Source organism: Sceloporus undulatus, chromosome 1, assembly GCF_019175285.1.
Source record: "Sceloporus undulatus isolate JIND9_A2432 ecotype Alabama chromosome 1, SceUnd_v1.1, whole genome shotgun sequence".
In the NCBI taxonomy this organism is placed as follows: Eukaryota; Metazoa; Chordata; class Lepidosauria; order Squamata; family Phrynosomatidae; genus Sceloporus; species Sceloporus undulatus.
In genome coordinates this window covers 189,559,765-189,587,328 of record NC_056522.1, presented here as the reverse complement: position 1 = coordinate 189,587,328, position 27,564 = coordinate 189,559,765, and the positions used below count along the sequence as shown (strand labels likewise).

The following is a 27,564-nucleotide window of genomic DNA, read 5'->3' as shown; positions in this document are numbered from 1 at the left end:
ACGTAAGAGGGAACGTCACTTCCGTTCTCGTGGGACATTGACGAGTGGCCGTTGGCCTCGTGGTTTTCTGCCCGCGTTCTCCTCTTCTTTAAAGGGGGCAAAGGCGTCCTGCCGCCGCCATCGCCATCATCATGCTGGTCCTCTTCGAGACCGCCGCCGGATACGCCATTTTCAAGGTGAGCGCAGAGGGAAGACCCCTTCTGAAGGAAGGTCCCAAACACACTGCAGGAACAATCCACTTTGAGACCGCTTTAACTGCCCTGGCTCAAGGCTAGGGGATTCTGGGATCTGTAGTTTGTGGGACATTGAGCCTTCCCTGTCAGAGAGCTCTCTGGTGCCACAATAAACTACAGTTCCCAGGATTCCCCAGCACTGAGCCAAGGCAGTTTTTAGATTGTAAGCCTGAGGGCAGGGAACCGTCTGACTAAAAGATTGTATGTACAGCGCTGTGTAAATTTACAGCGCTTCATAAATAAAGGTTAATAATAACAATAATAATAATAACAACTGGATGTCTTGTTCTGAAGGCCCAAGAAAATGCCCTGGACAGAGAAGTTAAAAAGGGCTGGTGTGCTGGATTCTTGTTAGCATGATCACTTGTGCGTTGGTTGATATTTGAGCATTGTCTGGCTATCCCGGGTCAGGAAAACCATTTACATTCCTAATTTTTATTTGCATAGCAATGAATGAACTTAGGAAACTCCTTGCCAAGTGTTGGGTGTATTTACTGACCCTCTTTGTGCCCTAGGTTCTGGATGAGAAGAAACTCCAAGAAATTGATAGTTTGTGGAAAGAGTTTGAAACTCCCGAAAAAGCAAATAAAATGTAAGCATTTTAAAAATAGAAGCTGAATGCAAGGTTTCTTTTCTTTCAGTGTATTAATCTTTTAGTTTTAGAACAACAGCTGAAAGTGAACTTGCTACCTATGGCTACACTTGACTGAATTGACATTTGAACTGAAGACTGCCATGAACTTCCAGCTCATGGGTTGTGTTTCTAATGGTTAAAATATACCTTTTCTGTTTTTCAAGGGAAACGTCTGGATTAAAACTATTAGGTCTGCACCTAAGTTAATAGGTGTCATTTTTCCTCTTTCTTTGGGGGCATTGACTTGGTGAACCAGTAAAAGCATACCTCAGTTAAAGCTTCTGAGAGAGAAGCTTTTTTACAGTCTCTTTATGCCTGCCCAGCCCCTTTATTCTTCTTCCTCTGTTCATCTAGAAATTTTTTAGCAGCATTTGCATTGGGAAGGAGGTCTGGAGACACATAGACTTTCAGTGCTGCAGAAGCACGTCTGTAGTAAGCAGTGCAATAAAGCTTGAGCAGGGAAAGAGCAGGATACTACTTTATCTGATCCAAGTGTAGCCATGTGTGCCTCCTGTGGGATCCTTTACTTAACATATATCAATGGCAAGATAAAGAGAAAAGGGAAGGCAAAATGCCTCAACAGCTTCCCCCAGCATGTTTAAAAAAATAAGATCTATAAGTTTGGCCACCAGAATCAGGATTATAAGAAAAATAGAGGCTAGTAAAAGGGGGAAAATCATCCCTAGATGCATTTTTGGAGAAGCCTTGAAGATTCCAAATGATTTTGTTTACTTAGGCATGTCTTATCTGAACTAGCTGTTTCGTCTCATTGCATCTCTCTAGTTCTGAAATAAAGAGTCAGCTGAAAAATGTTCAAGCTGCTCTTGTTTTTTGTTTTGTTTGGGGGGGGGGTATAGGAACCTATCCCTATTATTTCCATATTATTTCTGCCTCTGTACCAAAGCTTCTGTTAAAGAAGTTAACACTCAGGAATACATGCACTTCATTAAATGAGATATACCTGTATACAGTGCGCCCGCGCCATATGCGGGCGTGCCATACACGGACTTGAGCGTATGCGCTCAAGCTGCGGCGCGCACGTGGGGCGGAAGGGGTGGCGCGTCCCATTCAATTGAATGGGCGCGCGCGCCCGTTGTGCCCTCCGCGCCGCCGCGCACGAGCCCCATTGTTTCCAATGGGGCTCGAGCATAGACGGAATTCGCCTTACGCGGAGGGATCCAGAACGGATCCCCCGCGTAAGGCAAGGACGCACTGTATCTATCAAATGCTTCATTTAAAAAATATATAATGCCAAGCACTCCAGATTTAGAAATATTACAATTGCTCGCTTTAATTTGCTTGTTAGTTAGAGGCTCACTTCTTCATTATTCTTAGAAAATTGTGTGATCTCTTTTTTTTCCCTTTAGTGTGAAATTGAAACACTTTGAGAAGTTTCAGGACACCACAGAAGCACTTGCAGGTAACTAGCAGGTTAAAATGTATCCTTTCTCTCTTTTTTTTCTTGAGCATTCACTTTAGATCATGGTGAGGAATGATGGGATTGCAATCCTGCAACATCTGGAGGGCCATAAGTTGCCTTTCCCTGCTCTATAGCTGCACCCAACATGTTTAGCTCCAGATGTATTGGACTGTGATGTCGTAGACCATGTAGTAGATTTCAAAACTTTGACCCTCCAGATTTTCAGACCTCAATTCCCAGAAGCCCCAGACAGCTTGACCAACAGTCAGGAATTCTGGGAGCTGAAGTCCAAAACATCTAGAGGAACAACGTTTGGGAACCACTGTTGTAGGCTTTCATTTAAAAAAAATTGTTTCGATTACTACAGAAATTATGGTAAACAATGTTTATGCCAGTGAAGCATAGTGGATGTAATAAGGAAAGAGACGAGAGCATGGGAGAAGATGAGAGCATGGGATCTTGAAAGTGACTGGTGATGGGCTGAGTGTTTGAAGGGATGTTTAAAAGGTTTGGCTGTATGATGACTGGACATTAAGAGATGTTAAGGTTAGTAAGGGTCAGAGATAGAAATTAGTTAGACTCAGATAGAGTGTGAGATAGAGATAGGGAGAGATTAGTGTTGGTGTTAGGAATATCAGAGAGAGATGTGCGTTGGAGTGAGTTAGAGTCAGTTGGGATTTACATGTATTTAATAATCTTTGATGTGATGCTCTCTTAATAAGTCAATTTTTGTATTATACACGTGTTTATCTGACAATGCTACTGTAAGGGATTTTGGAAAGCTTGAGCTCAAGACACATAGTGTCTGTTGGCAGCAGTTACTCATGTGAGGTAGGGATGAAGAAACAGGAACCATGAGGGCATGTAGAAGGTCCCCACATTTGATGCCATAGTGGTAGGACAGGAGGAGGTCCTCACATTAGAGGCAGTGGTGGTAAAAGTAGAAGCCCTCACAGACTGTAGCTAATTTAATCTCCTGTCAACCCAGCTAGTGGACTGCTCTATACGCAAGAGGCCATTTATGAACATGGGGGATATAATCTTTACCTTTTATGGTTGTGTGCCTAAATACAGCAGTGTATACTGCATACACCAGTATATGGGCTAGTGATGTTTCTTTACCAAATCCGTCATGCGTATGTGTCCATATGTTTATTCATATAGGTAAGATTTTATACAATAGTGCACCTTTACCACCTATATAGAATAAGCCCTTTATACCTGTGTTCTGTTTATACCTGTGTTCTGTTGTCAGTGATGATTTGTTAGTGGAACTGAATGCCTGTGATTGCCCACAACATTTCGTCACTACCACTGAGACAACAGCTAAAAATAAATGCCCAATAGCTGCTGTTTTTTGTTTCTTTAGTTTTCATGGCTGAGATTGTTTAGAAATATGCAGACCTTTTTCAGTGTTCTCTTTTTTCCCTTAAAGCATCCACAGCTCTGGTGGAAGGCAAGATTAGCAAGAATTTAAAGAAAATCTTAAAGAAGATAGTTGCCAAAGATGCCCATGAACAGTTGGCTGTGGCAGATGCTAAACTGGGTGGTGTAATAAAGGTAAATCCTGATTTGTGTGCACACACACTATGTGGCGTTGTGATGGGGAAACTTATGATCGTTGCCTTTAGTGCTTCATGCAAGTATATTTAGTTATCTGTTATCAGTTGATAATGGATATTTTTGCCTTTCTTTGCTGCTGTTATTTCCCTGGAATCCTGCTGCCTGGTACTTGCGGTTATCACTTGCAAAGAATATACATTTTCCTAAACATTCTACAGGAGTTAAAACCAAGGCAGCCCCTCTGCAGGTTCATAATCTAATAAATGCAGCACAAATAGGAAAGAGAATAAAGAGAGAAGATAAAAGTGAGGTGGTGGTGGTGATGATGATAATTTATTGATTGATTCATTTGTATTCTGTCTTTTCTTCAGTACTGTTACACAGGGCAGCTTACAAAAATTAAAAATAATTCAATTAAAAACAATTACAAAAAGAAAAGTAAAAACATACAAGAAGTTATTATTAAAATATGGTTAAGCAGTACTTAGAATTAGGTACAGATTCCTCAAATTAAAACAGATTCCTCAAAAAACAAAAGAAAAATTAGCAGAACATACTTTAAATAGCACACCCTTAAAAGCATCAGAGTCAGTTCTTGGGAAGCTAGTAGGAGCAGAGATATTTTCACTTGCCAACAGAATGACAACAAAGACAGAGCCATTGCAGCCTTCCTAAAAAGGGGGGGGGGGGGGAAGAGATCCAAAGCATGGGAACAACCACCGAGAAGTCCTCATTCCTGTTCCCACCAGGTGTGCCTGTGAAAGTGATGAGACTGAAGGTGCATCTACACTATAGGAATAATGCAGTTTGACACCATTTTAACTGCCATGGTTCCAGCCTACAGAATCCCAGGATTTGTAGCTTTGTAAAGTACCAGCACTCTGCCAGAGAAGGCTAAAGTCCTTGTAAAACTGCAAATCCCAGGATTCCATAGGATGCAGCTAGTGGAGTCAAACAGCATTATTTCTACACTGTAGATGCACTTTGAAACAGTTTTCCCTCAGAGAGCCTGAGAAGGCTCATATAGGAAGATAGGGTCCATCAGATAGTCTGGATCTGAGCAATGTAGCCAGCTCCAATTAACAATCTGGCTGTAGGTCTATGAACCAGATGAGGTTTTTGAACATGTTTTAAAGGCAAGTTTGGATTACAAAATAATCCAAATGAGATATTATTAAAACATGCATCACCATGGCCTGATCAGACATGCACCATTTTTTCTAATTTAAATCCATGTGATAATGCAGTGACTGCAAAAGAGTTAAGGCTACATTTTTCTGATTTTTAGGTTGGAATCTGCAATCCAAATTTTTGTTGCATATGTCTAATACAGTGGGCCCTTGTTATACGCGGGGGATCCGTTGCAGACACACACACACCCCGGCGTATAACAAAATAAGCGTATGCTCAAGTCCCATAGAACTCAATGGTGGCACGACCCAATGTCAGCCTCGCTGCTCTCATTGTGGCAGGCAGCAGGGGGTTACCTCTTCTGTCTTCTTCCCCCTCTCCTCCTTCTCCTCCTCTTGTTCCCTGTCGCCGCTGCTGCAGCTCTTCCTTCTCCTCTTCCCTCACCTTCTCTACCTTTCTCCTCTCCCTCTTATCCCCCTCTCATCCTCCTGCTACTGCTTGCCCTCCTTTTTTTCCTCCTCCTCTTCTCCATTCTTCCTCATTCTCCTTCTCCCTCCTCCTCCTTCTCCTCTGCCAACGACACCGCCCTGGGGGCTCTTTCTCCTCCTTTTCCTCCTGCTCTTCTTCCTTCTCTTCCTTTTCCTTTTCCTGTTCCTCTTCTTCTTTTACCTCCTCCTCCTCTTCCCTCGCCTTCTCCTCATTCCTCCTCTTTCTCCTCCTTTTACCCCCTTCATTGCCCTGCTGCCATTCGTCGTTGTCCTCCTCCTTTTCCTTCCTTCTCCCCCTCTTTCGCCCTCCACTACCCTGCTGCTGCTCACCCTTCTTTTTTTTCTTCTTCATCCCTTCTCCTCTTCCCCTCTCTTCCCACTTCCTCCACACCTGCAGCCGAGGAAGAGGAAGAACAGAGTAGAGGAGGAGGAGAGAAAAGGAGGCCAAGGGGCGGCAGCGCAATGGAGTGGGGAAAGGGAGCAAGAGGAATGCACAGGAGGCAGGGTGGGCTAGGAGTGACCCCCGGGAGCAGAAGGACAGCAGGCTCTCCTCACTCGGCCCCTAAGGCAGGCGGGCATGGCAGGCCAGGATGGGGCCCTCAGCCGCTCAGCCAGCCGGCTCTCCCTCCCTCCGGAGAGGCCAAGGGCCGGGCAGAGCGGAGCCAAGCGGAGGGTGGTGGGCTCAGGCCTGATCCAGGCAGAGGGGTGGCCTCCTTCCCTGCCTCCCTCTGTCTCTCTCTGCAGGCGGCCATGTGCCGTGGGGCCGAGGAGGAGGAAGAGGAGGATGGCGGACAGCAGCAGCGGTGGGAGTGGCAGTGGAGCGCCGCTGACTGAGAGCCAGGTGGTGGCAAGTGGAGGCAGGCGCCTGGATCTTGCAGAAGCTGCCTACCTTCCTGGTTCCTCCATTTCTGCTGGCCTCCCAAAGCCCCTGCGCCTGCTGCCCCATAGCTGCCGGGGATCTTTCCCAGCCCACCCCACCATCTCTGCATTCCTCCTGCTCCCCGGCCCTTCCCCACTCTGTTGCGCTGCTGCTGCTTGGCCTCCTTTCCCTTCTTCCTCCTCCTCTCCTCTCCTTCCTTGTTCTTGTTCTCCCTCCTCTGCCAGTGCCACCCCCCCCCATGCGGACTTGCCATCCGCGTATGCTTAGGTCCACGTATGGCAAGTCCGCATATACGGAGGGCAGACTGTACACTAATTGGTAAATGCAACACTTTCCTTGAGAGTACTGTATTTGTCTTTTTTTCCTGCTGTGCAGATGTTTTCAATGAAAACTTGCCATTTCGTAACAATATGATATTTACAGGAAATTTTAAACTACTGTGTCCCTGCATGAGGCAATCCAATTTGGTTTGAACAGTCCAGATTCCCAGAAGTGCTCAGCCAAGAAGCTTACCTGCTAGTGTATCACTCTTGGGCAGATGTTTGCCTGTTGAATACTGACTAGTAAATATATCGTTGCAGTGACACACTAGACCTTACTTACAGAATGAATGTTACTGCTTTTCCCTTTTTGTAGGACAAGCTGAACTTAAGTTGCATCCACAGCCCAATGGTTACTGAACTAATGAGAGGCATTCGTTCACAAATGGAAGGGCTTATCAGTGGCCTTCCAGCACGGGAGATGGCAGCTATGTGTTTAGGACTGGCACACAGGTAAAGTTAAATGTTTTTCCAACTTTGTTCTTTCTTTTGTTGTATATTAGCTCGCTCCCCCCCCCCCCCCCGAGCAATGCTGGATGAAGAAAGTGGGAGTTTTAGCACCAGATTCGGGTAGGCTGTGTTACACTTGGAAATGCCATTTTATAGCATGCCAAGCTTAAGCACTAGCATCTGTTAATAATAATAATAATAATACGTTTTATTTATAGACCGCTATTCCGCGATGATCATAGCGGTGTACAGTAAAATCGTAATATAATACAAAATACAGTTAAAGGAGGGAGAAGTCTCGTCCTTCAGGCAGACCTTAATGTTGCTGGGTCTGCCTGATGGCTCCCTCTGAGGCCGAGATGACAGTTGAGGAGGGAGGGGCCTCTTCCTTCAGGCAGACCTTGATGTTGCTGGGTCTGCCTGATGGCTCCCTCAGAAGTTTACAGAACAAGTCTAGGTACAAATACATTGAAGATATGCCTTTTGAATTTTTTGAGTTCTTTTCCCAAGTAGTTGTATGTAGGAGTGAAAATCTTGTGTTTTGGGAAAGTAGTATCAACGCCAAACATTTCTGAGACCAAGGTTTTGTAGTACAGTAAGGGAGAGAATTAATAATGGTGAAAGCATTTTGAGAAGAAGTCTCCTATATTAAGTGCCTCCTGTAATTATCTCAGACCTTTTAAACATGTAATATTGGCTTAGGTTCAGCTAACAAATACTAGATATGTAGAAGGTTCCATGATTCAATCAAGAGGAATATTTGGGCTCAGATCTTTGTTCCTTCATTCCAGTCCAGTGCTCTGCTCATTAACCCTGGCTTCCTGATTATAACAATGACAATAATAGTTTCCTGAGTTTTGATGAAAGTTTGTAAAACTCAAAATATATTTCTAGTGTTATTTAAAACTCAGATTAGGAATCTGAAGCTCTCCAGATGTGGTTGGATTTCATCAGGCCTTGCTGACATAGCCAGTAGTAAGGAAGGATGAGAGTTGCAGTCCAGCTGCTTGTTGGGCCCCATGTTCCCCATCCTTAACGCTGGAAGTGTTGGTGTTTTAAGGTTGTACTGGACAGTATTCCTGCATTTCATTAGAGAAAAAGTTAGCATTCTGTTAGTGAGTTACAGTGGTGTGTAATCCACTTTGGTTGTTGCAGAAATCAGAATTCTGTTGTATGCGTACATACACACACACCCAGATGTCCACTTTTGTGTCAGTGGACAGCACTTACCATAGTTTGGTAGCAGCACTTTGGTGGACACGCAACAATATCAGCTACATGCTGGAGATACATCTGCTGCAGGATCATAGCTGATAATTCTGTATTTCAGAAGGCACACTTAGGCTGCTGTCATACCTCAGAAATATAGCAGTTTGACACCACTTTTAACTGCTGTGACTCAGTGGTGTGGAATCCAGGATTTGTAGTTTTGTCAGATATATAGCCTTTCCTGTCTCATGCCCCCCCATTACAAATCCCAGAATTCCATAGCATTAAGTTGCAGAAGCTAAAGTGGTGTCAAACTGTTTTATTTCTGCAGTGTGGCAGCCACCTTGAAGTGCCTCTGAGACAGATATGATCTGTACAGTTTTTTCTGCCCTTTGACATGAACAGTGGTTGGGGCTAACACATCTCAATACAATGGACCCTCCCCATTCGTTGGGGTTAGGGGCACAGGATCTCATGAAAGTGGAAAAAACCACAAATAAGACTTCTGTAGGTCCTCCAGGGCAACTCTGTGGCCATCATGTGCCAGAAGGTAACCGTAGAATTGTGCTGGAGGGCCTGCAAATGCCTAGAGATCTCAAGGTCCTCCAGCGTGACTTGACAGAAGTTGACAATTACATTGGAGGACCTAGAGATTAATAAAATCCATAAATAATCGAATCTGCAGAAGTCAAAGCCACAAATGTGGAGGGCAAACTGTATTCAGCCAGGCTCTCTGAGATGCTACAGACAGTCAGCAACAGTCCCCTCCATTGCAGTGGCTGGCAAATGCTTTATTGCTCAGAAGAGAAAGAGAAGTCAGGGAGTTCTTAGTTTGGTAGCTGATTACATGTCACATAGTTTACATTTTGTGTATGCCTGTTTTTCAGCCTCTCCCGATACAAGTTGAAGTTCAGTCCAGACAAAGTTGACACAATGATTGTCCAAGCAATTTGTGAGTACAGTTGAATACACACTTTGAGTCTGGGATTTGAATTTTTAATACTGGGGCCCACAAACTGAAATTAAAAGAAAATTACCTAGTTGTTTTTTTGTTTTTGTTTTTTAAATTCAGCTGACTATTCCAACAACTCTCACTCCCATCCAGCCTGATGCTGGGTAAAAGGGCAGTGGATTTATCTTAGTCTAGGAGCCCCAGATACTCCATACACCTGGAGCTGATATCTCAAAAAAGGTGCATACACAAGAGGGAGACAAGGGTCTGTGATATATATTGTGGCTCACCAAAACAGTGGACTCCTGCTTAATATCTTGTGCAAACCTTTTGAAACTGACATACTGTAGATGTATTGCAGCTTGATTGAGTAGCTTAATTTTGATGTTTGCAGGAGGAGAGGTAGTTGGATAGTAATACATCTAAAGATGCACTACTGTATTGAATGTAAGGTAGAAAATACCACTTATGGAGGCAGGGATTTTGTAAACATTGGCACAGGATAGACTGCCCGAAAAGGTGCGCCGTCACTGTGGAGGGGGAAAAACCCGGTATTTCCGGGTTTCTTTTTGGGCACCGCAATGATGTCACGAGTGCGCCACTGTCACACTCGCGAAGTAAGTGCCATGCAGACGCTGTGTGGCGCTTACGTCACAATGGCAGTGTCCATATGGATGGGACGCCACCATTGTTACACCACCACTATGTACTAGAGTTAGGGACTGTGCGGTTGCCACACAGTCCCTAACCCTAGTATCGGCACCAATACACCACTTGGTGGTGTGTACCGGGCCATTGTCACTGAAATTGTGCTTTATCGCTACCACTGAGACAATATAACAGGAATATTTGACTGTAAATAAGGAATTGTTTTCTATTCTTGCCAGTATGAGAATTACCTCTTAATAGCCAGTTTAAATGTTTTTCAGTTTCTGTGAAGGTTTATTGTAGCTGAAATACGGATTTTAACAAATATGAGTTCATTTTGTTCATTATTTTCCCATCACATTCTGGGGAATGATTATGTGGTCTTCTTGAGCTCAAGACATAGCTGGCTTACTGGAGAACCCTGTTAAATCAAGGTTGGGAAATTTTGGACCTCCATGAGGTCTTGGGACTATAACTCCTATTGTCCCTTAATGGTAAGAGCAGATGGAAACTGCAGAGCCACAGACTGCCCACATCTACTAAATCAGTAATAGCCCACATCTACTAAATCACCATCAGTAGCCCAAAGTAGGCTCTTGTTCATGGCTCAAGTCCATGTTCTGGCTACTGAATCAGTCTAGCTTTGTAAAAGAGCTTTTGAATATTATAGTTCACTGGTTCATGTTTCTAGTTACAGAATAAATTCTGAAGCAGGAATTTTGAATGACAATATTTTAGATCTCCCTGTTCATGCATTCTGACACCCTGGGATTTTACCTACCATGAAATGAAAATAAAGCTAGGTGCAGCTAATTGTGGATGCAAGATCAACTAGCAAAGTGCAAAGGGAGAAATTAATATATAGACATATCTCACTAATAGGTTCCAGACCACACATGTAAAGACAAAATCACCTTAACATGAATCACAGACTTTTCTTTAACTTTCCAATGCACATAAAAGTCTAAAAACACATTTACACTATCATTTATTAAGTGAGCAATAGCACTAGGCCTAAAAGAAGCTGCAAAAGTAAAAATAATAAATAAAAAGTCTAGAATACAAGACTGAGACACAGTGCACAAATGCTGTAAATAGACAAATGTGCAGATAACAAAATGGCCCTGCACTGTGATTTTGAAATAAGTGCTTGCTAGTACTGGTAGATATTGTGGAGTGAATGATACTGGAGGCCAAACTCTCCCTGTCTTTTCAAGCTGCTACTCTAAGACAACTTGTATAATAGGCTGCCACTTAATATTTCTTACTAGGTACAGCTAAAGAAAGGTGTCCTAACAGTCTAACCTTTCATTTTGCAAAATTTATTCCGGCTCTCATATAATTTGATCGCTTTCATTTATTTGTTTAAAAGCAGTGTTTAAAGTCAAGATAAACATTTCAGAAGCCATTCTAAAATCTTAATTTCTGATACTAATTTCAATTATGTATCTTTTCTAAAGAGAAAGTAAAGCATGCTACGTTATTTCTCTCCTCCAGCCCTTCTTGATGACTTGGACAAAGAATTAAATAACTACATAATGCGCTGCAGAGAATGGTATGGTTGGCACTTTCCAGAACTGGGCAAAATTATCACAGATAATCTAACATACTGTAAATGTGTACAGAAAATTGGTGAGTAATGCTGAATTCTGAGAGATCACTTCTGAAGTCCATAGTGTATTCACTGTTTTGAAACCATGCAGCTCCTCGTTTTCCATCCACAAATGAGATCTACACTATTTTAAGTGATGTTAATCCCTGTTGTGGTGTTATGTTTCATCATTTATGTGTCTGTGTTATTTGCATTCTATTCAATTCCTAATTGAACCAATGATTAAATTATTAAATATAGAGCGTTTTCTTTTGTGATGTATTTGTAACTTTGTGAAAACAGAAAGCTAGGCTTAGGAAGAAGTTGTGGTCCTCCAGATGATGTTGGACTTCCACTTTGAATCCCTCATAACTGACTATACAGGGTGAAAGTGATGGGAATTGCAGTCTAGCACCATTTAGAGGGCTGCATGTTCTCTAGCCTTTGTATAATAAGTACTTCTCTTCAGATCCTAGTCTGTCATTTATACCACAGTGTGGAAATTTATATTTTAAATAAACATAATGTGGTGGAGGAGGATGCTGACTATGACTTTTTAGGATAACACTGGTGGATTTAAACCATTGAAAATCACCCACTTCCTCCTGTTTCAGCCTTTTGAGTTTGACTTTATACATTATGCCCATGTGGGTTGCAGAACGAAGCTTCACTTCTGTTGCTGCTTATCTTTATTCCTGTTTTGTTCTTTATTTACACAGGAGACAGAAAAAACTTTTCCTGTTCTGATCTGTCTGAGGTCCTTCCTGAGGAAGTTGAAGAGGAGGTGAAAGCAGCTGCAGAGATCTCCATGGGGACTGAAGTGTCTGAAGAAGATATAAGCAACATACAACACTTGTGTGATCAGGTGGTTATGTAATGTTGGATAGAACTTGGGAACTTAGTCCATAGCTGGCTAAAATAACACACCAACATTCAGTAAAAAGCTTTAATGCTAATTTTGAGCAGCTCACATCCAGTTGACAATCCATTTAAAACACTTTAATGCTACTTCTGTCAATTGGGGTTAAATCAGTTTTGATTCTAAACTACTTGAGTCTAGTAAAGTTAATTTGGGCAACCATATATTTGTTTGATTAGCCAAAATACCAATAAGCATTTGGCTCCTTGACAAAAGCTGTTATTAAACAAGGATAACTGTAGTTCAACAGTTCATTTATAACAAGAAGCTGCTCAGGCTGTGAGGAGTGGATTGAAAGAGTTGTGTGCATGAGCAAAAAGGCCCATTCATACCATCTGATTGTATGTGGATACTACATGACTATTGCTCAGCTCAGAGTTAAAATATTTTGGGAGCTGAACATTCTAAAGAAGCAGTTTTAGAAATGTTTTCATGTGAATGTTCTTGATGGCAGTGATGATAATTGTGATGATGCATACCTGATACACAAACTGAGGGCTGCACAGTCACTACCTCTTCTGAGGCCATCTCGAATCATTGATTTAGAGTAACTGAATATATTCAAGATGTGAAATTGATTGAATGATATACTAACTCTTTGTCTCTTCTGTGACATGCAGAAGTAAGGCTTCCACATACATTAAGATACCCTGATTATTCCACCTACCTTGGTTTTAAATATGATAAAATACCACCAGGTAACTTTGCCTCCACTTTTAAATCTAAGCTGAAAGGCCAGAGCAAGTTCTGTGAAAAGTCCAACCTAACAAAAAGCTTTTTGGGTTGAAACGTGTATTCTGATTATGTTCAAATGTATCACTTTTGAATGGAAAGAAGGAAGGAAGTTGTCCTTGTGACTTCGTTCTGGATTGGCTCCATTTGGGTACTTTGTAGAGGTTTCCTCACTGGTAAACATGGCCTGCTGAAGTACCTCAAAATGTCTTGCCTTCATGAGTACTTGAGAAATAAGGTTCTATTAAAAGAAAATACGTAGTGTACCTTTCATATTTGGAAACATTCTGGACTTATGCATGTCATATCTGTTCTCAACAATTGAATGGTCTGGGCTCAGGTTATCTGAGGGGAACACTTGTTCACATTTGAGTCTTTCAGACAATTAAGACCTGATCTGATGGCCCCATTTACCAGTTCATATTTGTATGAATGGAATGTGAAAGACTAAGCCTTCTCATTGCTGATGCCAAAGTTGGAGAATGCTCTCCAGCTGGAGGTCTGCCATGCTTTCTCACTGTCAATCTGTATTTTAAAAAACTTTTCTGTTTGAATGGGCTCATGCCATGTGGTTTTACATATGCTACTTTTATATGTTGCTGTCTTTTTTGGATCATTGGATTGTAACTCTGTGTGTGTTTAAATTCTGTACACCTGTTCACAGAAGTTCAGAAAACCAAAATATACCATATAAAAATTATAATCTTGACTGGCAAAATGTAGGTAGCTGCTTAACTTGTTTACCTGTCCTCTTACTGAATGTTTTTTTTTTTTAATGACTTGCCTTTGGCAACTTAGCTTTGCAAGTTTTGACCGGTCTTATTGTGTCTTCCAGGTGATTGAGATCTCAGACTATCGAGCACAACTGTATGATTATCTTAAAAACAGAATGATGGCAATTGCACCTAACCTTACAGTCATGGTGGGAGAGCTAGTAGGAGCCCGGCTTATTGCTCATGCAGGTATGCATGGCTGTTGCACTAGAGGTGTTGCATTTTGGCTGTGTAACAGTATTTTACCCAGTCCTGCACTTTTAAATATCTAAATTATCTTAATTAATGCACATTGACTATGCTTAGGCCATTTTGAGATATTGTGAGATATAGGAAGCAGTATAGTGATTTAATATATTAAAATGTCCTCAACTGATGGTTTTCTAAATTGAAATGGCATCATACAGGGTTGTCAACGTTGGCAGGAGTCTAGAAGCAATCAATGATGATTCTCTTCTGAAGTTTGCCTGATTTCATCTTGGAAAAATGAAGGCAACTCTAGTCACTACCTCTTCTGAGATGCTTCCTGGGCCCTGCTCATTACAGTCTATCCTATTTTAAAGGGGATGTATTTAAGTCAAGGCATCATGACAAGAGACAGATGAATCTGGTTTTAGTTCTGTTGCAACCAGTTTCCAGTAATTGGATTGGCAGCAACAGCATGACCTGATACTCCAGTCTCTTTCCCCAAGACTTCTCAGTCAGTCCAGAGGACAGTTTTATATCTACAGATCTTTTTTGTTGCAAGAGTTTAAGCTTGATTCATACAATGCCACCCTCAGGGAATGCAGTTTTCCAGCTAGTTTAAAACTGGCCGTGGTTAAACCTATTCTTAAAAAGCCTTCCCTTGATCCCCTGGAGAAATCTAACTATCAGCCAGTATCTCTTCTTCCATTTTTGGGCAAGATGATCGAGAGGGCAGTTGCCAGCCAACTCCAAGCAGTCTTGGATGACACCGATTATCTTGATCCATTTTAAACAGGCTTCAGGTCGGGATACGGAGTTGAGACTGCCATGGTCACCTTGGTTGATGATCTCTGTCTGTACGTCAACAGGGGAAGTGTGACCGTGTTGGTGCTCTTGGGCCTCTCAGTGGCCTTCTATACCATCGACCATCATATCCTTCTGGAATGCCTGAGAGGGTTAGGAATTGGGGGCACTGCTTTGCAGTGGTTCTGGTCCTATCTCTCGGGTAGGTTCCAGATGGTGTCGCTTGGGGACAGTTGTTCGGCCAAGAGGGAGCTCAAATTGGATATCCCTCAAGGCGCGATATTGTCTCCAATGCAATTCAACATTTACATGAAGCCACTGGGTGAGATCATCTGGAGACATGGGACAGGGTGTTATCAATACGCTGATGACACCCAAATTTGCTTCTCCGTGTCTCAGACTTCGGTGACCAAGGATGACATCTCCCCTCTGAATGACTGTCTGAGGTCAATAATGGATTGGATGAGGGAAAATAGACTTAAGCTGAATCCAAATAAAATGGAGGGACTTGCTACTGGCAATCCTAATCTGGGAATGGTGATAAACTCTCCAGTTCTGGACGGTGTCACACTTCCCCCAAAGGACTGTGTTCGTAGCTTGGGGGTACTCCTGGACTCGTTGCTTCAGCTGTCATCCCAGGTGGATGCAACGGCCAGGAGTGCCTGTTATCAGCTTTGGCTGATACGCCAGCTACGACCCTTCCTGGAATGGGAAAACCTAGAAGCGGTTGTACATTCACTGGTAACCTCTCGTCTCGATTTCTGTAAAGTGCTCTACATGGGGCAACCTTCATGCCTCATTCGGAAGCTGCAACTGGTTCAAAATATGGCAGCCAGATTGGTTACAGGGAGTTCTAAATTTGATCCTATTACACTATCTTAAAATCCCTACACTGGCTGCCTATTAGCTTCCAGGCACAGTATAAGGTGTTGGTTATTACCTTTAAAGCCCTACATGGCTTGGGTCCAGCTTACCTGAGGGAATGCTTCCTCCCATACAATCCTTCTTGCACTCTCAGGTCCTCTGGGAAGAATCTCTTGCAGTGTAAGAAAATCAGACTGGTAACGACTTCCCAGAGGACGTTTTCTGTTGCCACTCCAAAAGTCTGGAATGACCTACCAGAAGAGATCCACCATATAACATCTTTGGAGGTCTTTAAGAAGGCAATAAAAACGGATCTCTTCTGGCAGGCCTTCCCAAATTGACCTCCTTGGAATGTTCACTCTCCTGTTGCATAGCTGTTCCCACCAGACTGTGACTGTGCTTGATTTTATTGGGAATTGTTGTTTTTAATGCTGTTTTAAGGTGGGAGGGAGATAGGGAATTGGATTTTATATGTTTTGCTATGTTTTTACTTGTGGCTTGTTGTGTTCTATTTTTATTGTTCTTATGTTTGTTGTTACCCGCCTCGATCCAATACAGGGAGAGGCGGGATACAAATAATAATAATAATAATAATAATTATTATTATTATTATTATTATTATCATCATCATCATCATCAGCAGATTTGACAAATTGCAGAGGACACTTGTTCTTTGAAACCCTTTTTGGCATTTCTTTTGCTGCAGGCTCCCTTTTGAATCTGGCTAAGCATCCAGCATCAACTGTTCAAATTCTGGGTGCTGAAAAAGCACTTTTTAGAGCCCTGAAGACTAAACGTGACACTCCAAAGTTTGGTTTGATTTATCATGCTTCTCTTGTGGGGCAAACAACAGCCAAAAACAAGGGAAAGGTAAGATGTCCTATGTTACCAGTGTTGGGTTATTTCCCCCCCTAAACATCATTGTCTTCATAAAACTTGCAAAAATATATGTGACAGGTCAGAGGAGAAAGTGGTAATTAAGGATCCAAAATTGTCTAATTTTCCTTGGAACTTGATCATAAATCTAATCTACTGATTCTCTAAATCTAACCTACTGATTTTAAAAGAGATTACATCAAAAGGTTTTATGCCACATTTCCCCCCCAGTGCATTACCTGTAATTGATTCCATAGGCAAACACATGAAGTCTTTCTTGAGCAGCCTTGGTGAATTGATATACTAATCCAGCATTAAAACTGAAAGAGAACAGGACCTAATAAAGTAGCTGTCCTTCCTAATTATTAGAGTGATGTTTTATTTGGGCAGGCCTTTGACAGGTAAACTACTCTGTAATTAAAGGAATATTACCTGGTTGAATGCTAGCTAGTTCTTGTCTATTTGGATTATTAATTATTAGGTTTTGTTTCTGAACTATATTTTATTATTGTAGCTTTCTTTTGAGGGGGTTTAAAGACAGGGTTTATGATGAATGAGTGAAGCAGAGCACAGGGAATGATCACTTGAGTCTGAAATCAGCTTGGGATGAAGTGCAGCACACTCCCTCCCATGATGTGAGTCGTTGGAGAACTGCCACCAAGTCCTGGATGAGGACAGGAAGACTCCAGTTGCCTCAGGAGCGCCTCTGTCTCCGATGATCTTTGCATTCACACCACCTATTAGATATCCTATGCTCAAGTAGGCCTTCTCTACAGATGAAGAATCAGTGGTTTAATCCTCAGGGAGTCTAGCATCCTGCTAATAGTTATAGAATGATAACAATAAAAAGTGGCTTTTTGTTGGTATCAAAATTACATCAGTCCTGTGTATAGAAATCCATATAACAGGTTACTGGAAAGTAAATGAGGTGTGCATCTTTCTCCTGTTTTTAAAAATTAATTCCATAAAAAGATTATTGTATTTAATTCATCTGGGTAGTTGTCTTGTCTGTTTTTGTGGCTATTCTTATGAAGATATACAGTCAAGAAAATAAATGGTTGCACAATTAAAAGAATGGGCAACTTGTTTTATTAGCAGTTGAAAAAGATATTTGACTTGAAATACTGTGTGTGTGTGTGTGTGTGTGTGTGCGCGCACATGCACACCTTCAAGTTGTCTGTTGACTTGTGGCAGCACCATGAATTGCATAGGATTTTGTTAGGAGGTTTTAGCCAGTTCCTTCCTTTGAAATATAGCCTACAGCACCTGGTATTTGTTGGTGGTCTCCCATCCAAGTACTAATCAGGGCTGACCCTGCTTATCTTCCAAGATCAGATAGGATACGATGCCTTCAGGGTATTTAGGCTCTATTTGGATCACAATACTAGGCTTTAATTTAAACCGAGCTTGCTTTTTAAAAACAACCATGGGAAATATTGTATACCATGTTCTTTCTCTTCTAAATTCCATCCAGAATTTTCCATTGCATTTCCTTTCATTGGCATAACTTGCAACTGCATGTGTATTATAAACTGGCACTGTGGTTTCACTGGGAATATTTCACTCTTTCCTCTTAAGATCTCACGAATGCTGGCAGCAAAAACAGCCTTGACTATTCGTTATGATGCCCTTGGAGAGGGTACCAGTGCTGAGATGGGTGCTGAGAACAGACTGAAAGTAGAAACAAGACTAAGGCACCTGGAAGAAAAAGGGGTGAGTGCTTTGAAGTAGAGACACACCTTATTCCCTGGGGCTGAAAAGAAAATCATTTGGAGCCAGCTGGGCCTCCCCGGGGATAACATGCCATTATGATGAGGATCATAATTGAGAAGGCCTTTTTCATTGTCACAGCTTTCTGAGGCTGTCTTGGAGGAAGGCCTCTATTGTAGAACTCCTCATACAGGCAGGTTCATAAGGAAGGAGGCATTGTGTCATTTTAGACAATGCCATTTTATACAGCAAGACCTGCCCCAATCTGCAGAACCAGTACCCACAATTTCATTTACTGCTGTCCAGAAAAATATGGTCTCTAGGCATTTAGAGGTCCTCCAGCATGACTCTATGGTCAACCACTGCTGTAAATATAGGGCTCACTATGATCCACAATTTTCACTATCTGCAGTAAATCTGGGAATATATCTTCAAGCCAGATGGTTACAATTATGGATAGAAGGGCTATGTTGCCATGACATGGGCTTCACATCAGAATTCCCTATATTTTGTAAGCAAATTGGAATATAAAGCTTTTGAGAGTGTAACCCCATCCTTTGGGGGCCAGAGGACATCTGCAGGGCTGTGCCTGCACCTCAGGTTAGTTTAGAGCTATAATAGTGCCAGGGCTGATGTCAAAGCCCTGCTTCTCGCACTCTCCTATACTGCTAAGCCATAATTTCCTGTGGGATGCTTCTTGCTCAATCCTCAGCCGTATGGCTTTTGAGTCCTAGGAGTCTTGCCTGTTTTCTTCTGGTCAAGAGAGCTGCCTCTTATAAAGAATGCTGAGAGAGGCCTAATAATTTTCCAAAGGTTGCTATGGCTATAGCATAAAATAGGTCTGGATAAATTAAAGTGATATTACTTTGTACTTCTCTGTGAGCACAGAGCACTTTGCTATGCTGTCATTAGGAGGCAGTAACTAGTTTTTTTGTGCATTCCCACTCCAGCACCACCATTCAATTTTAATTTTTTTTTCAAGGACTAAAGAATACCTACCTTTTTATTATTATTGTTATGAGTCATTTGTTTTTCATAGTTCTGACTTTTCTTCCCTCAGATAAGAAGAATAAGTGGCACAGGAAAAGCCATAGCCAGGGCAGACAAATATCAGCATAAGAGGTGGGTAGCATTTTGCCTTTGATTTATTGTGGCTGTTTATTTTAATTCTACTACTTTAATACTGTAACTTAATTCAAGGTTTGCTGGATACAGGGAAGTAACCTGCTATTTAGAACAACAGAAATATTTTCAGTGTTCTCAGTATCACCGCAACTTGTTTGCTTTTTCCATTTATGGAGTTGGTTGAATGGATATAGTATAGGCAGCATTTTCTGAGGAAAGGAATAGCTAGACACCAGGCTAGAATGAATAGTGTAATGGAGTTCTTTTGATTTTATATCTCAGACTGGGGGCTTTTGTGACATCTTGGCTAGTTAGAATGCTTTTAGCTGCCTACTCATTTAATGTGTAGTACTGTGCAGGGTTTTGTATTTAGACATCTGTTCACATTAGCCCGTGGTGAGTCTTGAAGGTAATAGTAGTGTGTCAACGTATAGAGGGTGGACAATCACCCCATCCCTGGACTAGACTGAGTGTTTAGTCCTTTCTGTTGGGGGATGTTCTTCTCAATGTGAAACAGGATTGAAGAAGTTCATAAAAAGAATGATGGCAGAGTTCTTTCTTTCATTCGTTATATGAAAACATGATGTCAGGCATACTAGGTATAAATAAAAATGAACTTCCTAGGGCATATACTACTTTTGAATTGCCACATTAGTTCCCTTTATCTGTCTATTGTAACTCAAGAACAGTAACACCATTTTTGCACCCGGTAGGGTGCCTAGCATGTTGTTGGTGTTACAGAAACACTGAGTGGGAGTTTTTTCAAGGTTAAGTAGGAATCTGTGTGATCCTCATTGTATCCAAAATATTTGGTGCATTTGCCTCACAAACATACATTTTTTTTAAAAAAACTCTTCTTATTCAAGTGAAGTGAAGACATATGATCCTTCTGGGGAATCTACACTCCCTCTGGTCCCAAAGAAACGCAAAAGTGAAATAGAGGTGGAAGAAGAAAATGAGGTACCAGTTCCCAAAAAACTGAAGAAGACTAAAGTAGTAGAAATTAAAGGTTAGTTGCTATGTCTCTGGAGAATTTATTTATTTATTTGGTGCATCTGATCAGCTTCTAGCTTTATTTGTGGTCCCTCTGAATATTTCAGACACTTTCTTCTGGGCAAATGTAAGCACCTTCTTTGTGTTGTGTCTAACAAATTAAATCTCTTGGATGCCCTCAAATGTGATGGTAAATGTTTCCTTCTGCATGAAAGTCTCAAGAAGAGAAACTTGCCCTCCCATTAAACATGTCCAGTAGATACAGTTGTTTGCCTGCTTTCTGTATCCTGCGTTGAATTAGTCCTTTCAGAAGGTTGTAAGATTCAGGAGAGCCATGTTAGCCAAGGGGGAGAGAACCAGTTTCCATAAATTCCTACCTCCTGCAGCCCCCCCCCCCTTTCAAATCTGTTTCGGAGGGTTAGAACACTTAAGACTAGCTTCTTGTGCCTGGTAGAGTGGGAAGAAGGGCACACCTGAAAGTCTGCTCTCTCAAAACAACCCCATTTTTATCCTGGTTTTTGTCTTTTCAGCATAAGCAGCAGCTGGCCTGTCTCTAGCAAAGCACACTAGACAAGTGTTATTTTGCTATCTAAGATATATACACTGGTGCCTCGGGATACGAAATAATCGGGTTACGAAATTTCCGGGATACGAAAAAGTTGGATTGGCAAAAACTGTTTCGGGTTACGAAATATTTTTCGGGTTACGAAATTCATTTCGGCGCGAAATTCAAATGCTGCAAAGTGCAGCTATAGGCTTTCCAGTGCTAACGGAAAGCCTTTTCGGGTTACGAAATTTTCGGGTTACGAAAGGAATGGTGGAACGAATTAATTTCGTAACCCGAGGCACCAGTGTATACATGTCCTATGTTACATCATCAGTTAATTTGCAGTTTTATACAACATAAGACATAAAGAGAAATGTTGATATGCTAAGTCAGGGGTAGGCAACCCTTTTGAGCCGGGGGCCAGGTTGCTGTCCCTCAGACAACTGGGGGACGGAAGCCAAAAAATAAATAATTAAATAATTTTAAAAATTAAATAAATAAATAAACCGGGACAAATGTAGGATGAAATTTTCAAATGGAGGGCACTTTTTAAATAAAAAATGGAGGACAAGCGAAAAAAAATTGCTGATTTTTTTTTAAAATGTTAAGATAAATGCATGTTTCTGAGGCTTCTATAGACAATTGCCCCACCATGCCCCTCGCGTGAGACACCAAAGGCCCCGGCGGAAATCGGCGGCAGGACTGGGCTGGGGCCGGTCCCAAGGCCTCGCCGGGCCGCATCCGGCCCACGGGCCGCAGGTTGCCTACCCCTGTGCTAAGTGAAGCCCAAAGCTCACTGCATGCTTATGGCTCTTAGAATTACTTCATCTCCCTCAAAAACTATTTTCTCAAAGCCTGGGCTTTGTTGCTTTTTGGAAACTATCAGGAGTTAGTATGTAATAGTTGGATGATCTTTTGCTCCAGGGTTGACTCAGCCTGGCATCCTTCCGTAGCTGGCTAAAATGAGTACCTAACTTGTTGGGAGCCGTAAGCATTGTAAACCGCTTAAGGAGTGCTTAAGTGCACTGTTAAGCGGTATAGAAATGTGCTTGCTATTTTCCAGTCATGCATGCAACAGCATAGAAAGCTTGTAACAAAAACTTCATGAAAAACCCTTCCCTATGACCTTGAAAAAGTCTTTATTTTTATTTTATTATTTTTTATTATAAAAAATGTCTAAGAGACGTTTTTGCCTTGAAACAAAAACACACAAAACACTTTAGTGTTGCTGTGTGCCTTCAGGTCATTCAGGGAAGGGTTTGCCTTTTGCCTTCCTGTGAGGCTGAGAGAGAGTGGCTTGCCCAAGGTCACCCAGTAGGTTTCCATGGTTGAGTGCGGAGTCAGACCCTGATTTCCAGAGTCATAGTCCAACCCAAACCACTATACCATGCTGGTGCTCTTTTTAAGCTACATCCCATTTTTTAAGGGTATGTAAAAGCTTCATACACACACACACACACACAATAGTGGAAGCTGTTTCTACAATAATAATAAAGTCTGGTTTACTGGTGTAACTCACATTTAGATGGTGTGTGTAAATAAATGTGTATAGTTTTCCCCTTTTGAAAATTTGTGGGTTTTTTCACATAGATTTGGAACCTGAATTATATGTATTCTGAAAATTCTTGTTTCATTGTGATATGCAGAATTTTAGTTTTTTCACTTCTTTTTCTTTTTTGCTTAAGATGCTGAGGGAAGTGGTGTTGAGTTGAGTGAGAGTGGATATGCTCATGGATGGGGTTTGACTTGATAGTGAACATATAAATCCCATTCCTCTGCTTTGTATAGATGTATACAATATAGATATTCTATGACCCGTTACATACGGGCTAAAAAGTATGCACTGCGTGCGCACAAAATGGTGGCGGCCGTTCCACATGGCCGCCACCATCAATACGTGATGACTGCGCCGCCTTCAAACGAGGCGGCGCGGTTGTGACGTATTGGGGTCGCGGCAGGGCGCCTAGGGCACCTTTTCCGTGACCCCGGAAGGAGCTCCATTTTAGAGCTCCTTCCTGGTTTGGTCCGCTGGGCGCAGCCTTCAGACGGTTGCGCCCAGCGGACCAGCCCCTTTCTCCTTCTCCCCGCCGCCACGGGGTGTCCTTGGGGCTGCAGGGAAGGGGCCTTTTGCTGCTTCCCCGCAGCCTGGAAAGCGGCGGATCGGGGCCTCAGCGAATGCCGCTCTGACCACTAAGGCCCCGATCCGACGGGGAAAGGTGCGCCTACAGGCCGACTCAAAGGGGCCTTAGTTTCATTTGCAGCAGTATTTTGGAAGGACGTCCTCCCAAACTAACATGCTTTCTAGGTAGTGGTGAAGGTTAAAGAAAGAGCTTCTGAGGAGCTCAGTCCTCATTTTGGCTTGAAAGTGTTGTGACAAATACTGTTGGGAGGAAGCAGTTCGAACGTCCACAAAGGCACCTACTGCCAGCTCTCAAGTGTCAGTGGCAATGAAATGTAGGTTATGTTATTCCACATTGTCATTTGTGATGGGCTCCCATGCTGGGTATAACAGTTGACTCCTGCTGGAGTAATAACACAGTGTCCCCAACATAGCCACTCTTGAGTGTTTTTCTGCTAGATAGCACCACTTATTATAGAGGAAATGGATATTTGCATGATTACTTAAAAGGTTGCAGATGCATTCACTTCAGCAAGCCCTAATGGATTGGGTGATGTGTGTGTATGTGAGTGTGTAGTTCACACCTAGGCACAGCATACAGCTCAGAACCATTAGCCACACTCACAGTGGATTGGAGAACTTACATAAATACTAGAGGCAAAAACAGTGGTGTACTGGGCACATTTTGCATTTGGTGCAGATTATTTTTAACACTTTTCCCCAACAAAAAGGTGTGTGTGTGTGTGTGTATTGTTGCTGCCGCTGCCACTCATCTCTTCAGGGTCCGCAGCACCCTGAAGAGACAAGGAGCAGGGGTGGTTGGAGGTCTCGGGCCATCATGTTCTTGCTGCCACCACCACTCATTACCTCAGGGGGCCATGAGCCCCAAAGAGACAAGCAGCAGTAACAATGGGAATGAAGGATTCATCTCCACGTTCCCATCACCACCACTGCTTGTTTCATCAGGGGGCCACAGCTTCCTGAAGAGATGGGCTGCCAGTGATGACCCTGGGCAAAGGAAGACAGGGTTCCTTGCTCCTTGGTAGCAGTGAAGGGAAGTTCAGCATTTGCTGCTTCCTCTCATTTGTTCCTGCTACCACTGTCCCTCATTTACAGAACTCCACAGGAATAGTCTATAATAAAAGTAAAGAACTTTGCAGTCTCTCTCCCATGGCAAACTGCCAAAAGTCCAAATCTTGGCCAGACTGTAAGGCCTTCTTGTTTAGATTTTGCTTCTGTTGGCTAGTTCTAACTTCCTTTTTAGAAGAGTTTTATAGTTTATTGTTCTTGTTTTTTAAAGGGCTATTCTTTGTCCAGAGTCCTCCTGATGGGTGTGTAAAAGCTGAAGTAATGTGTTTTTTTCATCCAAAGCACAAGGGTATTATCTTAAAAAATTAAATGCAGACAATATATGTTACATAATGGCACAGTACAGTTCCAAAGATTGTGCTTTAATTCTTGTTAAACATTCCTCATCAAATTCTTCAGCTTGGTTTGCACTTAAATAGTACAGGGGTACCCCGGGTTACAAAATTAATTCGTTCCGCCGCCGCTTTCGTAACCCAAAATACTTCGTAAGGCGAAAAAGCCATAGGCGCTAATGGGGAAAAGCCGCGATTTCGTGTGAAATAGCGCCGAAAAGCACCAAAAATTTTTTCGTAACCCGAAAAAACCTTCGTAACCCGGAACAGTTTTTTTAAATGGATTTTTTTCGTAACCCGGAAATTTCGTAAGGCGGCGCATTCGTATCCCGGGGTACCACTGTAATACTAGTTTGTTTCTAGTACAGTAGGAACATTTTTGCATTATGTTGTAGTTTATTTGCTGCTGTGGTTGAAAAGGGTTCGATGGATGATAAATCTAGGCTCTTACGTTGCTTTTTAAAAAAAATAGAAGAGGAAGAAGAGGAGGCAGTAGCAGAGGAGGAAGAGCAAGATGACAGTGAACGTGTCAAAAAGAAGAAAAAGAAAAAGGAGAAAAAACAGAAAGCTCAAGAAGAGGCAGTTTGGGTGGACGAAGATGAAGAAGAACCATCAACAAGTGCAGCAGTAGAGGTAAGGCAACAAGGAATACAAGTGGAGAGAAAGGACACATGGATCTGTTGACAGATTGTGGGGTGACTTGCACTCATTCTGCAGAGTTCTCTGATGCTCAGTTATTGATGCCCATATTAGCAGCAAAATTGCTTTTTTCCCAACCTAAGTCATACTCCTTGAAATGAAGAGACCATTAGTTAACTAGGATTTTTTGTGTGAGAAAACTATGAGCTCCAGTCAGTTCTTGTCCTCTAAATGAATTCCTGACCTTGGCATCCTTCCATTCTATGTGTATATCATTTGAACTAAGCTATGGTTAATGGATCATGGAGTTCTAGTAAAAAAGAACAATCCCAAAACCAAAGTAGATTTCACAACTGTGAACTCTGTCCATCCCTGTCATAAAATAATTGGCATCTTAGTGCACACTGAGATCTTTTAGGGGGTGGGTTAAAGCTTTGTATTAGCTGTAGACACGAATATGGAAGTGTAGAAACCACTGTCATCCAAAAAACAAAAAAAATTCAAATTCTGTAAGTACAGAGAGATACTGGAAAGGGGCATTCCTTAGCTCCTCTCCTTCCCCCCATTCCAGCTTCTGTAGGATTTTTTCCTTTGCATGGAGGTAAACTAGCCTACCCATTCCTGTGATTTAAAATATTTGACTTTCTAGAATCTACATTAATCCCAGCCTCCAAACTGTGTTTGACATTTCAGCAGATGACACAATTGTCTGCTTATATATTTCATAGCCCAGTCTCTTTCAACCTGTTCAGACCATCCCATTTCTTAGAATCTTTCATGGTTGGGATGAATTTAGCATGCTGGTTATGAGGAGAAATCATCTCTTTTGTGCCTTGTGAGTCATGAGCAAAATGTAGTAACTTGCCTGCAGGCAGGCGAATGAAGCCATGGTGAAGGTGCATGTGAAGGAAGCTGTAATGTTTGGTTGTTGCGTGTCTTGCTTCCATTTACAATCCCCCTCAAAAATTGTGGAGTAGCTAGTCTTTCTTAAGGCTGATAGCCTCTGCATAAATTGTGGACGAATGACTTTGTTCTGCTGAGATACTTACGAGATGAAAGCTTTTATCTTCTGTGACTGAGTGCTGTTGACTCATTTCATTAGGGTCATATCAATGGTAACCATGGCTTCCTGCAGTTCCTGAGCTGCTCTGTCTAAAGAGATTAGCAAGGAGAAGTAGAATAGGACAATGCATGCCTACTTCTCTCTCCCTTAAAAAGGAAAAATGCTTTCATTTCTGTATATTCAGTATTAATTACAAAATAGTAGTCAACATGAATTAATTAACTATTATGAGCTGAATATAGCAATGATTATTTTCAGAGTACAGAGAAGAAAAAGAAGAAGAAGAAGAAAATTAAAGAGGAGCCTGAAGATGATGACTGAGAAGAGGAAGGCACAGTTTCTTGGGATGACTTGCATTGGTTTTATGTTTCCTAGGTCATTTGCTTCACAGTTATATTTTGCTCCATGGGTAGGGATGGCTGAGAAATACTTTATCTTTCTTGGGGCAGATGATTTTTTTAATTTTATTTTTCGGTTTTTTGATATTCATTTTTTAGCCTGATCTTACAGGCGAAAACTTCCCTAACAGTAATTTTTTATTGACATGTGTTAATATTACTATATTTGTACTGTAATATTGAGGTGGGTAGTTACACCTGAAAAGCAATATATAAATACGTAAAAACATAAATAATGTTTCACTGAGTCCCTTCCTGCAGACCTAAGTCTGGATAAAAGTACTCTTTTCCATCTGTCTTCATATATTTTTTTTCTCCTTAGTTTGGAAAAATTCTAATTATACCGGTTTGTGAAAGAACTAAAGTAATGATCACAGCAACCTCCCCAGACAGGAGCTGGCCATTATTTATGTATTCTGGGGATAATGATTTTTGCAGATCTCACTGACACAAAGTTAATTTTAGGGAACTTAATGTAAAGAGTAAAGATACACAACTAAGCACCAAAATTAGAATCATCTAAGGTGTAGCATTTCCCATCACTATGTACAAATGTAACTTGGCCAGTGAAAAAAGCAGATAAAAAGAAAATCATCTCATTTGAGATGTGGTGCTGGATGAGAGTGCTGAGGATACAGAGGACAGCTAAAAAGAAAAACAAATGTATCCTTGACCAGATCAAGCCCGAACTCTCCCTAGACACCAGAATGATCACATTACAGGCTACCATACTTTGGCCACATCGTGAGAAGGCATGACTTTTAGAAGAGATAATAATTCCTGGAAAGGTAGAAGGCAGTAGAAAGAGAAGAAGACCACATGCCATGGATAGATTCAGTCAGGGAGGTCAGAGGCATCAGTATGCAAAACTTGAGG

The 27,564-nt window shown here is 41.8% G+C and overlaps 1 protein-coding gene and 3 non-coding genes across 4 annotated transcripts; all 4 read left to right on the top strand.

Annotated features, from left to right (window-relative positions):
* On the top strand, nucleotides 1–26,915 carry NOP58 (NOP58 ribonucleoprotein). The gene is made up of 15 exons (XM_042477883.1): nucleotides 1–176; nucleotides 749–825; nucleotides 2,235–2,287; nucleotides 3,723–3,847; nucleotides 6,986–7,122; nucleotides 9,216–9,280; nucleotides 11,426–11,560; nucleotides 12,239–12,384; nucleotides 14,006–14,132; nucleotides 16,504–16,667; nucleotides 18,252–18,386; nucleotides 19,444–19,505; nucleotides 20,375–20,517; nucleotides 25,061–25,221; nucleotides 26,549–26,915. The coding sequence occupies exons 1-15, from the start codon at nucleotides 132–134 to the stop codon at nucleotides 26,609–26,611; spliced, it is 1,638 nt and encodes a 545-aa protein (XP_042333817.1). The 5' UTR covers nucleotides 1–131; the 3' UTR covers nucleotides 26,612–26,915.
* Nucleotides 3,529–3,617, top strand: LOC121920150. Its single transcript, XR_006101681.1, has one exon. It is a non-coding gene; the product is annotated as a small nucleolar RNA SNORD70 (small nucleolar RNA).
* LOC121920159 lies at nucleotides 12,884–12,968 on the top strand. Its single transcript, XR_006101686.1, has one exon. It is a non-coding gene; the product is annotated as a small nucleolar RNA SNORD11B (small nucleolar RNA).
* Nucleotides 14,379–14,466, top strand: LOC121920157. The gene has a single exon (XR_006101684.1). It is a non-coding gene; the product is annotated as a small nucleolar RNA SNORD11 (small nucleolar RNA).
* Nucleotides 26,916–27,564: the final 649 nt, after the last annotated feature.

Bases quoted from the DNA above. Each gene is read 5' to 3' on its own strand.
- NOP58 (XM_042477883.1), top strand. From the start codon at position 132: ATGCTGGTCCTCTTCGAGACCGCCGCCGGATACGCCATTTTCAAG. The intron at 3,848-6,985 runs GTAAATCCTGAT...CCCTTTTTGTAG, and splicing joins AACTGGGTGGTGTAATAAAG to GACAAGCTGAACTTAAGTTG. The intron at 18,387-19,443 runs GTGAGTGCTTTG...TTCTTCCCTCAG, and splicing joins GGCACCTGGAAGAAAAAGGG to ATAAGAAGAATAAGTGGCAC.